Source organism: Myodes glareolus, chromosome 25 (assembly GCF_982192425.1).
Source record: "Myodes glareolus chromosome 25, mMyoGla1.1, whole genome shotgun sequence".
In the NCBI taxonomy this organism is placed as follows: domain Eukaryota; kingdom Metazoa; phylum Chordata; class Mammalia; order Rodentia; family Cricetidae; genus Myodes; species Myodes glareolus.
In genome coordinates, this window is record NC_142050.1 from 41396786 (window position 1) to 41411535 (window position 14750).

General features: G+C 37.3%; 1 protein-coding gene across 2 annotated transcripts in view; it reads right to left on the bottom strand.

Annotated features, from left to right (window-relative positions):
• The window catches only part of Tpk1 (thiamin pyrophosphokinase 1), a 330187-nt gene that overhangs the window by 215666 nt on the left and 99771 nt on the right, over positions 1-14750 (bottom strand). For both annotated transcript variants that reach the window (XM_085683895.2, XM_085683894.2), the window contains one exon: positions 2426-2495. In XM_085683895.2, coding sequence (XP_085540021.1) covers positions 2426-2495 — 70 coding nt within the window. The remainder of the gene's footprint in view (positions 1-2425; positions 2496-14750) is intronic.

Below are 14750 nucleotides of genomic sequence, written 5' to 3' on the forward strand. Positions count from 1 at the left end.
CCTTTTCTGCCCTGGGTAGCATTAGCTATTTATTGCCTCTAGTGATGTGGGATTCCCCTCTGTATGCTGTGAATACCATTGGTGAATAATGAAACTGCCTTGTCCTGTTGACAGGACACAACTTAGGTAGGCAGGAAAACTAAACTTAATGCTGGGGGAAGGGATGCAAAGTCAAAGAGAAGCCATGTAGCCCCTCCAGACACAGATGCTGGAATTTTAACCAATAAATCAGCCTCGTGGGTAGAATGGGGGGATCAGTGCAGGTGGGGACATGATAGATAGGGTTGCCGAGGTGGACACAGCAGGAGAGTATTGAAAGAGACACCTTGATGGTGGTGCACTCTGGAGTAAGGTAAAAACCTGGTGCAAGGGAAACTCCTGAAAATCTACAAAGGCGGCTGTAGCTAAGACTCCTAGAAATAATGGACAAATAGTCTATACTGGTCATCTTTGCAATAAGATTGGTAAATACCTCAGTTGTCATGTGGGAGCCATCCTCCAGTGACTGAGAGAAACAGCAAAACGAAACAAACAAAAGATTATTTATAAATATGATCAAGAACACTTGATTTGATTATTTTGAAATTAAGTAAACTAACAGCAAAATAATGGTATTTGTTTAAAAAATTTATTATTCTACTTTTTTTTTTTTTTCTGAGAAGACTAGGTTATTATTGCTCCAAGAACCAGGCACCCAGCAACGGAAAGGTTTAACTATAAGGTCAGCCCCACTAATTATTTTTTTTTCTTTTTTTTTTGTAATTTTATTAAATTATAAAAAGTTTCCATTTACGCCCCTCCTCCCAACGCCCTCCCACTCCCCCCTCCCTCTCCTCCTCCCTCTTTGTCCCCTAGGGAAGTCAGGGTCTCCTGCCCTGTGGGAAGTCCAAGTTCCTCCCCCCTCACTCCAGGTCCAGGAAGGTGAGCATCCAAACAGACTGGATCCCAAAAATCCAGTATATGCAGAGGAAACCAGTCCCAGTGTCATTGTCAATCTACTTTTTAAATATGAATAAAAGTGTTCTATTATCTTTGCTATCAGTGTCTGTCTAAATCAAATAAAATAATTAATACAGACATCTGTAGTTTTTCATAAGCATTCTAGATGGGTATCATAACTAAAAGATAGGTGGAAAGTGATAGGTTAATAACTTCCCAAGTCCTGATTTTAGTATGTTCCTGAGCTGTGCCTACCAATAGAGAAATAGTGTGTAACTGCTGAACTCTAGATAGCAACCAGGCTATAGGCATGGGATAAAATCTACCGAGTTTATAACCTGAACCCTGTGACATGACACCCTATTCCAAACTATGTGCCAAGGCACTTTCTAAAATTACTTGGAATGATTTTCACACATTGTCCACGTCAGGTATTAGAGTATACTGTTAGAGGAAGTTGCAAAGTTGTGCAGTAATGAGTAAATAGAATTTAACTGTTCTAGGTTGTCACTATTATTGCCTTTTTTGATAACTGCATCTAGTCTCCACACATTAGCAAATAGCATCTGATCTCAAAGAAAACAGAACTTCTCCAAAGAAAGCAACCAGCTGCTCTCAATAGCAGCTCTGGTATCAGAAAGCTGAAGTTAAACATTCTGACGTCACAAAGAGAAATAGACGATTTCAAAGCACATTTGTTTATGTCCACACAGGGCTTGTTATGCTAGAATATTTTCATTTTTGCTTTGGAAGTGAGTAGGTGATTTCTCAAATGCCAACCACTTCAGTACAGCTCCTAACACAGATGAGAATGGCTGAACTGGACCCACAAATAGTATCCTCACATCTATACCACAAAATCTTGTGTTTCCAAACTAGCTGGGACACAAACATGTTCAAAACTGATCTAATTTGAAAATCTGTTTCCATTAAACATATTCCCTCTTCAAATAATATCTCAACAGATAAGAATCAGGAAAACAAGACAATGCAAAACCAAATCATTAAATAAACTCTCTCAAAAATAAATGTATATAACGGAGAAGTAATTAAGAAAGAGTAAGTCCTACTGAAATCTATTTAACACTAATATAAAACTTCACATCTTCTACAGCAGACAATATATTTCTTTTCTAGAAGTCTAGTTTTTACTCATTTAAAGTGTTTCAATACCAATATAAATAGTCATTTGAGGTTTTATTTTAGCCAACCTTAAAAGTTCTCACAAATTTCAATATTTGGTAATGTGACTTAATGAGGCTTTAAAGTAATAGAATAGGATTTTAAAGAGAAAAATAGAGATGATACTAATTCTAGGAAATCTCATTCAACAAAAGAAATAATACATTGTGGTTATGCAGCTCAACCCTTCTCATATAGGCAATCCCTATGATGAATATGAAAGAAAATAAACAGACGCCATAAAAAGAGTCAAACTAAGGAGCAGCAAAAGTGAGGGGCGTGCAGACACTGACTTGGCACATACCTTTCTCTCTCTCCTTCGGTGAGGTCATATAAGCGGTTGGCACCTCCATCAGCACAGGCTCTGAAGAGAGCTTCAAACAAAAAGAACACAAATCATTTCAGTACAAATGGCAAAGCACAGTGTTGTGAACACACTAAAACACAAACACTCAGAAGACCCATGGATCATAGGATTCACATTATGGCACTTCTGTCATTATTACAGTGACTCTACAGCCAGGTGGTGGCACACCCCTTTAATCCCAGCACTCAGAAGGCAGAGGCAGGTAGATCTCTGTGAGTTCAAGGCCAGCTTGGCCTACAAAAGCTAATTCCAGGACAGCTAGGGCTGTTACACAGAGAAAGCCTTTCTCAAAAAACCAAAATCCAAACTAAACCAAAACACCCACTCCGAAAGATAACAAAATAGAATCACCCAGAGACCCTAGGCATCTTCCTCAGTTCCTCTGAAAAGAGGTGGAGAGTGTGTGGTACTGGTACTAGCCTATTCTACAATGTGCTTTTCCTCGTCTATAAGAGAAGATAGGTTCTTGCTTACAATAGGGAGTAGGATGCAGTTTCTTACTGTCAGTTGCTCAGAGCACATTAACATGCTGGCTTTTGATGTCCTGTGGGAATAGTAGTGTGATGTGAGATTCCCCTCTATATGCTGTAAATACCATTGGTTAATAAAATAGTTGTTTTGGGCCTGTGATAGGGTAGAGCAAAGCTAGGCAGAGAAAACTAAGCAGAGCTAGGTGGGGAAAAGTAAACTGAATGCTGGGAGAAAAAAAGACAAGAGTCAGACAGAAGCCATGTAGCCCAACCAGAGACAGACGCCAGAACTTTACCTGATAAGTCAAAGCCACATGGTGATACACAGAATAATGGAGATGGGTTAAATTAATATGTAAGAGTTAGCTAAAAGTAGCTAGAGTTAATGGGCCAAGCAATGATCTAATTAATACAGTTTCTGTGTGGTTATTTCCTGGGCAGTCAGGAAACCATTAAGCGGCCTTCTCACTACAGCGGTGCTTTCAGGTGGTAGCCTGCCTCAATGTTCTGTGCCTTGTTTTTCTTCTCTCTGGGAACAGTTAAGACCTTCCTTTTATTGCCAATACTTTCAACCTCAAAACTGTGCCTAGAGTAGCTCTGCTTCCCAAAGCTGAAGATGGATCCCTTCCAGGTTCTGGAGGGATCACTTTCAGGTTCCCATCTTCCAGTGAAACATATTTGTGGACACTTTTACCTGTCTTCAACCTTTCTCCAAATGTTGTATTCTTGTTTTCCTTCTGTATATGATCAATTACTTCAACTCTATCTTACAATTTATAAATTCTCTTTTCAATTATGTCGAATATTAATAATATAGTATATTGTTATTGATAATATATGCCAAGAATATTAGTTTTAATGTTACTGTTTCATAATAGCAATCTATTTTCAATAAAGAACTTTTACGATATTTATTGCTAATTTTTAATGTTTTTTTGAAAAAATAAAATAAAAAATAAATAAAAAACTGACACTATGGAATTGGACAAAACAAATTGAAGGAAAAGAGCCCTAGAGAAGACACAAGAAAAAGAAACTCACTCATTCTCACACTCAGGAATCCGATAAAAACAATAAACTGAAAGAGATAATATATATGTAAAGGGCTGGTGCAGAGTTGTTCATGCTGCCTGCAATCCTTTGTGTTCATGTGAGTTTTGATCATGTTGAGGATCATGGCTTCGTTTACTTATTTTAAAAAATCTTTGCCCTAGGGGTTCAGATCAAACTTTTTTAACTTTGTAGCGTAGGAGTGTATGCAAGATATTAGAGATTTAACAAGATATTATGGCAATTTCTTTAATATACCAAAGCCTTGTGTTCTGTACCTATACAACTACTAAAAATAAAACCACTAAGTATATTAGTTACTTTCTCATTGTGGAGCTACACAAGAGTAATCAGTAATAATGATGCCATAGACCTAAGTGAATGCTGCCCTGACACTTCCCCCACCTAAGACAAGGGACAGCATGTGACCAGATTATCTGCCAAAATACTACATGAATTGCGTGTATCCCAGTTGCTTATAGATTCCTATCTGCAGGTTTCCACTCTCTGTATTACCCTCAACAGCACTGTCTTACAGGCTCCTAATAGATAGGATAGGAATGGATTCAGAAGAAACAGACTACCCTATTGACCTACTTCTTCATTTTAAAACCATCCTATCATCTTTTGTGTGCAAACTGAACTTAATATTTTTAAAAATTAGATATTTAATTCAAAATTTAGATGTGTTAACATATTTAATCAACCCCATATATAAGCATAGTAGCCCCAACCAAAGTCTATTTTTCCATGTTCCATGTTCCAAAGAAAATAAAATATGAGTCAAGTGGGTAAAAATGCGCTCAGTTATAGCTTGAGCCTCTTTATCTATGCAGTAGCATCATTAAACAACTAGTAATTTAATAATTACATCCTACAATACATGAATACATTAGACATCCAGGAAACATTTTTCTCTGTTTTTTTTGTTAGAATTTTTTAAAATGAAAAAACTTACATTCTTAGAAAAGAACAGCCCAAGGTAGTACAAAATATTAAATGAAAACAAGAGTTTTCATAAAATCAACTAATAGGGATGACTAATTTCACTAACTGCCCAAAATATTTTATAAGGACTGAAATCCAGGTTCATATTATGCCAAGAATATAACTGTCAGAAGATCATAGAATCTGTAGCACATTCCCCACATGTCAAAATCATCATAAGCGAAGAGGGAGAAATGATTTTCCATAAAATGTAGTATGATATCACTGACTGGGGAGAATAAAAAGACTGATTAATAGAAACAGATGGTAAACGATCAGTAATTACCCTCAGAGTATAAAAAGTAATTCTCCATAAACAAAATTAACAAGTACATGAGCTCTTTTATGTAAAAATTTATTTACTAAAGCAATATAAAATGGAGGAAATAGTGTTTAATTGATGAAGATTAACAAGTAGAATGATATCAATTTTCATACAATATTACACAGCAGTGATCGGCTGACTTCAACAGTTAAGTCTTTTTAAGAGCCAGGGTAGAGCTCAGGGACAAGAGTGCTGACCTAGCATGTGCAAGGCCTGGTTTTACTCCCCACTGACATCATAAGCAATGAGGCACATTTACATTTGGTAGGCATCCAAGCTCATTTCGCAGTAGAAGAAAATAGAGTAAGGAGCCAATGTGTGTAACGTCCTTTAGACTAACAAAAGCTTCAAATGCAATGAGAGATCGGCTTTAAAAGACGAGACATAAAGAATGCATTAGTAAATCCAATTCAGCTAAAATTCCTCTTATTTTTGTCAACAACTACATTTAACTTGATGGATTTAGAGCAGTTTATGAAAAGCAAAACACATGGTAACTACATTTATCCATGTTTACTAATGTTTTAAATAGACACCTGAGCTAGAATACTCATGAGGAGATACACAGACTACCCTCTCATTACACACAAACTAGACATGGGGATTTATTCCATCTGAAGAAAAAAGAAATCTAGTTTTGAAGTAATGTGATTCCCATCAGGTACTACAAACAATATTCTTTATTTTTTAATGCTTTATTCACAAAATGTCTTCAAATTTTACAAGTATAGAAATAAGATTGCATTTAAAAAGAAAATGTTTGAAGAATATGACAAATAATGCTGACATGGGTTTACATGTAGCAATTTGAAAACTGTGCAACACACATGACCAACAAAGGGAATGGCCGTGTAACATGACCAGAAGTAGAGGGCACTCTAGAGGAGAAGAAGATAAATCACAATAAATCCAACTAAAAATGTTCATTCATCATAATTAAAATTGTACTAAGAATTCCTGCATGAGTTATCTCTTAATATAAAATGTCTGTTAGCATATATAGCAAAATTTTTTCAGATTTGCCAAGTGATGGCTGAACAATTGCTTACTATGCTTCAAGTTGATAAACCTCTGATAACTAAAATACGCTAAAAATCACTGGGACAACTTTTCTCTCTCAACAATTCTGGTACGTTAAAGATAAATTTAAGTGTTTTTTTTTAACCCAGCATTTAGCAATATTTACAAAAAAATACTGCATTCACAATTACAGGTAAATTGACTATTCCAAAATCTTCTGTTGAATAAAGTGGAGCAAAAATAATTTGACTTACTGCAAAGTATGCTATTAAAGTAATTTCAAGTATTTATATGGGGAAAAATAGACAGAGAAGAGGGGGAGGAGAGAGAGAGAAATCTTGCCATTTTAGTAACTTATAAGAACACTGGAGTTCAACTTTTATCTCAGGTTCTATAAGCACTAACTAGTCCAGTGACTTTAAGCCAATCCCAGCAACTCTGATTCTAGTATCAAAACTACTAGGGTGTATCCCACTCAATTAATAAAATATCCAGAACTCACAGAAAGACAATGTAAATCAATCAAGAAGGGAGACTCAGAGAAGACGCTGTGCTATTGATGAAACTCTATCTCAGAGAAAGGCCTGTAAATTTATACCACTTTGGGGGCTGGAGAGATGGCTCAGAGGTTAAGAGCACTGCCTGCTCTTCCAAAGGTCCTGAGTTCAATTCCCAGCAACCACATGGTGGCTCACAACCATCTGTAATGAGGTCTGGTGCCCTCTTCTGGCCTTCAGGCATACATGCAGACAGAATATTGTATACATAATAAATAAATAAATATATAAAAAAACCACCGATGACAACTTATAAAAAAAAAATTTATACCACTTTTAAACGTGCTTCCCCTTTGATGTAGAAATTCTGTACCACTAACACAAATACCTGTCGAGATGGACAAGACGGTAAGCATAAGGGGAATTGCTGTTACATATATGCTATAATGGAAACCACAGCAGCAGACATACAGGGCCATTGTGTGACTATTGGTAGCTATATAGTACTCCTCACATTCAGCCATCAAGAAAGTTGCTTTTATATGCATTAATATGCTACTTGTTTGTTTGAATTTGTCATCTCCCAGCTTCAGTCTACTACACTATGGTATTACATGAATGTGTCAAGCCATTTGGCTTATAGTATTTTAAATTATACCTTTATTTATTTTATTGTATGAATGTTTTGCCTTCAGGTAAGTCTGTTTGCCAAGTATATGCCTGGTCCCCATGGAGGTCAGGAGAGGGTATCGGATCCTTTGGCACAGGAGTGTCTTAGTTAGGGTTTCTATTCCTGTGAAGAGACACCATGACCACAGCAACTCTTATAAAGGAAAACATTTAATTGTGATGACTCACTTAACAGTTTCAGAGGTTTCCTCCGTTATTGTCATGGCAGGGAACAAGGCAGCATGCAGGCCGAGAGGGTGGCAGAGAAGCAGCTGAGAGTTCTTACATCTTGACTAACAGGCAACAGGAAGTGCTCTGAGGTACTAGGCACGTATTTTCAGCATATATGACACCTCAAAGTCCACCTACATAGAGATACTCTTCCTTCAACAATGTCACACCTGCTCCAACAAAGCCACACCTCCCTAGCACTCCTTCGGGAGCCCATTTTCTTTCAGATCACCACAAGGAGTTACATGCACTCAGCCACTGTATAGGTGCTCAGAATTAACTCTGGTCCTCTACAAGAATAGTCGGGGCTCTTAGCCACTTAGCCTTCTCTCCCAGCCTCCTAGCATATTATTTTATATAATGAATTCTTTTCAAAAATTACTTCTTGTTTAGGTCTTCCAGTAAATAGCAACTCAGAGAGAAAAATAAACAAACCTAAAAAAACTAAAAATCTGATACCCTCTTCCATATCAAGATTATGGATTGGTTAATCAGCAATCTCTGATTACCAATACTGAAAAGTAGACACTAGACTTAATTCCCTAAGGAAACTCATGCCAACAAAAGAGGGGGGTAGGCACTCAAAAATGGCTGAATGGAACACTGGAAAGGCACCTGCTAAGACTTCACTATTTTATTACCTAAGACAGCATGGTGAACTGTCTTGTACCCTTCCTAAAAGGTTAATGAAGTTCATTTTTGATCAAGCCCTTCAAGTTGCATTTTTTAGTTCAATCACAAGATCAGCTGTCTATTCCTCAAAGTAACTGTTTAATAGTGAATATTTAAAAAACAATAGGGATGGAATAATGACATTTAAACACTGTTGATTTGAAACTTTTTTTTTTACAAGGGGTATGAGTTATATTGACTTTTAATTTGAAACTCAAACTGACAAGAAAACAGAAAGTTGAGGTTATAGCTCAGAGGTAGAACACTTGTTTAGTTTATGTGAAATCTTAGAAGCAATCTTCAACACACAGGGATGGCAGTCATGCACACATATGAAGAAGGACAAGAAAAAATAGACTTATATATTCATAGGATAGCAAAAATAATTCAGGATAATCCCTATTTTGGGGAAAAGGGATAAAACACTTCATCAGGCAGAAAGATCGGTGATGCCCAGCCGGAGACATGGTAACTTTGCAGGTTTCCTCTTTTCCTGCCATGCAGCTTGAGACCGGGAATGTGTACTACATAGTCTGCCATCCTGTCCCCAAGCAAGAACATGATAAGAAAGTGAGAAGACGGACCTGCACACACTGAGTTCCCACTGCCATGACTACAGCCACACACTAATCTTAGCTGTGAGTTAATAAATTCTCTCTCTGCCTGTGGCAAGTTTGAGTTGAGTTCTATGCCACTTAAGATACGAAAGAGCCCAAACTTGCACAAATGTTAATTTCTGATTTAAAGACAGAGTCCTCAGATCTAAATTGAAACAAGCTCTTAGAAAGAGGTATCATGCCTATGACTGGTATGTAAATCATTAGCAATGCCTTGGATACAGCCCAAGTCACTTAGTTCCTGGACATAGTAATAAGAGATGGATTAGTGTACTTTCTCTTCCAAGGCTTTATTCCATGTAGAAAAAAAAAGCTTTTACTCAGAAATTCATGAAAATATATTCTCTTTTAAAGAAATAACAATTTACTTTTCTTAGAGGAGCACTGAAATGCACACAAAATTATCGGCTGTTTCGAGATCTTTTTCAAGGCTTTAGATGGAAGGTCTTACTTATAGTATATTTATAGTATATTTCTGTGTAGTTATCAAGGTCTTACTTATAGTATATTTCTGTGTAGTTATCAGGAAGCTCACATTATTTGTAATATTCTTCAGATAATGAGTAGAATACTCATTAAATTTTAGTCAAGTCAGTAGCATAACATTATCCTTATTTCAAATGAAAATCAAGTGATATTTATACTGAGCATCAATATGCACACTTCTGCATCAGCCCTAATGACCTGCTTCATGCCACGTAATGGAGGGTTTTATTACCTTTTAGTAAATATTGCTGTGTAAATTCTATTATCCTTTCTCTCTTCTCCTTCCCTACTAATGTACTGCAGAGATGAAGTATGACATCTAGTCTTCCGTGATACTATTTATAAAGACTACAATAAAATACCTCTTTAATTCTGGGTCTCACCAACTATCTAATTACTAAGAAATCTCACAAAAGTCACTTACTCTCAGGCTGCACTGTATCACCTAGTACAGAGAAAAAGTTATTTAAAAAATGGCAAGGCTCATTATGTATAAAACTGGTAAGTAACATAGATAAATAAAATTATCTTGTATGTATAAAGATCACATGTATTTCATTAACTAAATATGGGACTGTTACATGTGGGAGATACAAACCAGTGCTTATCTCTGTAATATTTCTACCACTGAGCCAGTTCTCCAGGTCATAGTCAATTGTTTAGTTTTCTATTTGGACAGGCAATTTCGTAACTGTTTTCCTTTGTAACATGTTGTTTGTTATCTCACTACTCTTATGAACAAAATTCAGTGGCTACATTATTTTTAAGTGCTTAGAAACTCATTCTGTTCTGTATGGATTGATTTTTGCCATCAAATTTTTATTTCCAAGTTGACATAACGATTTTACACTAATTAAGTACAAATATCTGGTACTTAAAACTTATAAAAGTTTCTCCCCCATGGGGGGAGGGGGTAAAGACCTATGAACTCTCAAACCTTCCATTTTCACTAGTAACCAGCAACTCTTTAGGGACAGGACCGCAAATATGAACCCAATCCACAGTGGATAAAGCAAGCACAGAAGAGATCATAATTGGCATTATAAAGCTTGGTAAGGTTCACACTTGGGGTCTTTGCTGAGTGCTTCTCTAGATGCTGAAGGGTATTCAGTATTCCTGACCTCTATATATTACATGTCAACAGCACCCTGCTGTTGTGGTTGTGGCAACTGGGTATACCTGCCAAGGTCAAATCCCACTAGCAGTCATTCCAAGTTGGGAAGGAGGGCAGCACTCCTCAGCAGGCTGACCACACCCTACAGCACACAGCTGTAAGGAAGACACACTGCTATGCCATAAAATGTAACTTAAACTAATGTCAAGAAGCTACATTACCGAGCTGCGAAAGGCAGGGAAATTAACAAGGTATTATAAACTAGCTAAACTGACTTGACAGCTGTTTCATATGCACCCCATATTTACTTAGGGCTCTGTAACCTAATTACTACCACTAGTGACAGCTGAAGGCAAGACCTTCTGACTGCCCCCCAGGACTGATTGAGTTGTTGTAGGATATTTGTATATTGTGTGTAGATAGATTGCTGTGATTGGTGTAATAGAAAGTTGTACAGCCAATAACTAGGCACGAGGGACAGGTGGGACTTCCAGGTAGAGAGAGGAAGAGGAGAAAATCCAGGCATGCAGGAGTTACCAGCCAGAGGCGGAGAAAGCAGGATGGGCAGTACAGAAATGAGGCAATGAGCCTCATGGAAGAACATATATTTAAAAAAAAGGGTTAATTTAAGTTGTAAAAAATAAGTAGGAACAAGCCAAGGCTGATGCTGAATTTTTATCACTAAGTCTCTGTGTCATAATTTGTAGGTGGGTCAACCTGATGAAAAACTACTACTACACGGAGAGATTCACATAATTTCGCTAGCTGAGTATCAGCTGTCTCACTCCTCCTTCCGTGACAGCAAACCTGGGAAAGGGCAGTTTCTGTTGACCATTTCACTGCACAGTGTACAATTATCCGTAAGAGGTAGCGACACTGTGAAGATAGGAGTCAGGTATCTATGAATACAGTGGAGAAAAATGCCTACCATTAGCAAGAGAAGCAGGTATAGAAGAGTCAGAGATGGTGGTTGATTCACTTGACAAAAATGTAACAGCTTTTAAGTAAAATATGCTGATCAATGAATATAAACGAAATACAGGAGATGGTGGAGTGGGTGGGATTATTTCTATTTTCTCCTTCCTTTCCCAACAAATAACCTGCATTCTTTCCTACAGGCAATAAGAAGGATCCAGTGAGAAAAGGTCCTAAAGACACACGGCAACTTTCAAATGACAGATGCACTGTGGTATACACCAAAAGGACAACCATTGTTACACGAACAAAAAGGTGATACTCACATTTATTTTACTTTGTACAGGTAGAAGAAAATATTACCTATACAGCCTACATTTATTCCTATCCTGATACCTTTGATATTCATATAAAAATATTTTAACATCAATAAGATGGTTCAGACAGTCAAAGGGCTTATCATGCAAGGATTGAAGACCTGAATTCAATCATCAAAACCAAGAGTGGAAAGCAAGAACTAATTTGTCTTCTGACCTCTACATATCCCTCATGGCTGGTACACACACACACACACACACACACACACACACGTGCGCACGCACACACACTTTACCATAAATTGAAAACTATTAACATATGTTATGTTTTAACACAGTCTACAAAATGAAAGTTCCCAGAAAACATATCTGTCCTCTTAGGCAAAGAATGAATGTTATATCCGAGAGGTAAGAACAGACATTACTGATAAATATTTAAGAACTGCACACTGATTAATATTTATATTCTCAATGAATTCAAGGATTTCACACATAACTTCACAATCATTGCTTCCTAATAAGCATATCCATGAGCTAATTCTTCCTGCTTAAAAAGAAAAAAAAAAAAAACCAGGGGCGCGCGATACATGAAGGCTATCAGTAAGAGTAGCACAGCAAGGAAAGCAGGACTAACTCGGTACAAGCTCAACCCTAAAAGTTACACAACACCCATGGGTTTTCTGAAGACTGACATTAACAGCCTTAATAACAGAAACAGCAAAGAGCTTCAAGAGGCAAAACCACCTCGAGTACCTGTCATTATTTGTGGAGCACAGGAGAAGTTCTGGTGTATGGGCTCAGGGAAGTCTGAGAGATAATCTCTCGCGTTCTTCCTCTCTCTCTTTCTCTCCCTTTCCTTCTCCTCCCCCTTCGTGTGTGTGTGTGTGTGTGTGTGTGTGTGTGTGTGTGTTACACATGTTGTCTACAAGTATATGTGTGCCCGTGTAATACAGGGTTACCTTCCTCTATTGTTCTCTGGCTTGTTGCCTTGAGACAGGACTCTCCCTGAACTTGAAGACCAACATTTGGTTATGGCTAAAATGGCTGGTCCATGAACTCCAGGGATCCACCCTGCAATAAGGAATTACAGACAGGTGTGATACCTAGTTTTCTGCAGAGGGGCTATGAATTTGAACCCAGGTCACTATATGTCACACAGCAGGAGCTCTTACCCACTGAGCCATTTCCCTGGCTCTGAGAACTTAACCTTAATCCTAAACTAAATCAAGGAGAAAGTCTAGCTTTAACAAACCAGGAAGAAACTTTTATTAACATTTTAAAATATTTGGCTTTAGATCAGCATTTAGCCAGGTAAGTTGATACTTGCAAAAGGTAAGCCGAGAAGGCATTAAGATCACAGTAAAAAAAGATTCAGTAGACAAGGAAGTCATTATTAGCTTTAATTTAAATGCATGTACTTGTTCATTTATTCAATAAAGATCTCTGGACATTGTAAGAAAATTAAAGGAAATAATAGTCCAGTGAAAACAGATTAAAAATTCTTCAACACAAGTTTACATATCACATTCAACTAAACATAAACAGACCATTCACCACCATCGAGTGAGGTTTACAGACCCTGAGATAATAGGGTAGGTATACAAATCAGTGTGAAACACAGCCTTAAAAGGGAAAGAGCATAACTATGCAGCCCTTTGGATAGATGAGAAAGAACCTTTGAAAACAACAAAAACCCCACGATAAAATTCTACAATAAAAGACATAAGGAAATGTAGTTTAACACAATCACAGTAACACATGAAAAGTCCTTAACAGCTAAATCACTGATGTTTTCCTGTAAAATCAGAAACAAGAAAAGGATGACCACACTTACTTCTTCACTTTGACATAATATTGAAAGTTTCAGCAAGAATAATAAGAATTTTGAATTAGTACATTATCGAAACCTAAACTACCTCCTATGTCCAGTGGATTATAAATACTACCTTCTTTGTTATACCACTGAGCATGCAGGATGGCTTTATTAAGTAAAGGAAGGGATGGGGGTTGAGGCAACTCCAGGTTAAGGTGTGAGAATCATAAAGGCCAATTTTACACAAACTATAAGGGACATGGCTATTCCAATGTAACAAAATATATGACAAAATCCAGAGACAATCACTTATATATACATTAAACCAACTCACAAAGCTAGTTCAGTGTTCTAGAAGGAAAGGGGTAAAGCTTGAAAACATTAAATATCAAAGCCACTTCTATTGACTTGGGCATGCTGAAGGAAGAAGGTTGCCTCTGCACCCACTAGTTTATAATCCATTAGGCCATAACATACAGCACTCTGAACTAGTGAAGTGATTTGTGAAAGTAGCTGGAACATGAAAGTGAATCTAAGAAGAGAGCAGCTACTGTAGATTGCTGGAAAGGCCTCAACAGAAAGACTAACTGGAAACACTCATTCTGCAGAACTTGGAACTCACTGCAATGTGTCTGTGATAGTGCTGGGGAAACACACACTTTGCAAAATCACGTACCAACGGCACCTGATATGACAAAGGCACAAGAATGGAAGGAAACATGTCTTCTTCCAGTTATGCCCCCTTTAATTCCACCATAGACACACCTAAACACCACATTTCTTGTCATGGAGAAACACCACCAGTGGGCTGACTCAGTATCAAGGGATAGAGGAGAAAGCTGAATAGGCACATGTCTATCATTAGAGTCTAAGCAATTAAGACTCACTTGGACCTAAGAGAAAGTTAATAGACAACTTATAACACACACATAATATTCTTATTTTATTGTATTTTCAAACTCCCATGGTGAACACTTACCTATTCAACTGGCTCAATGTCCTAAGCAATACTAATTGGTCTCTTTCCTTCCCACATTGTTACTCTGTCTCCTAAAACCTCTCTGGCCCAGTGCAATACC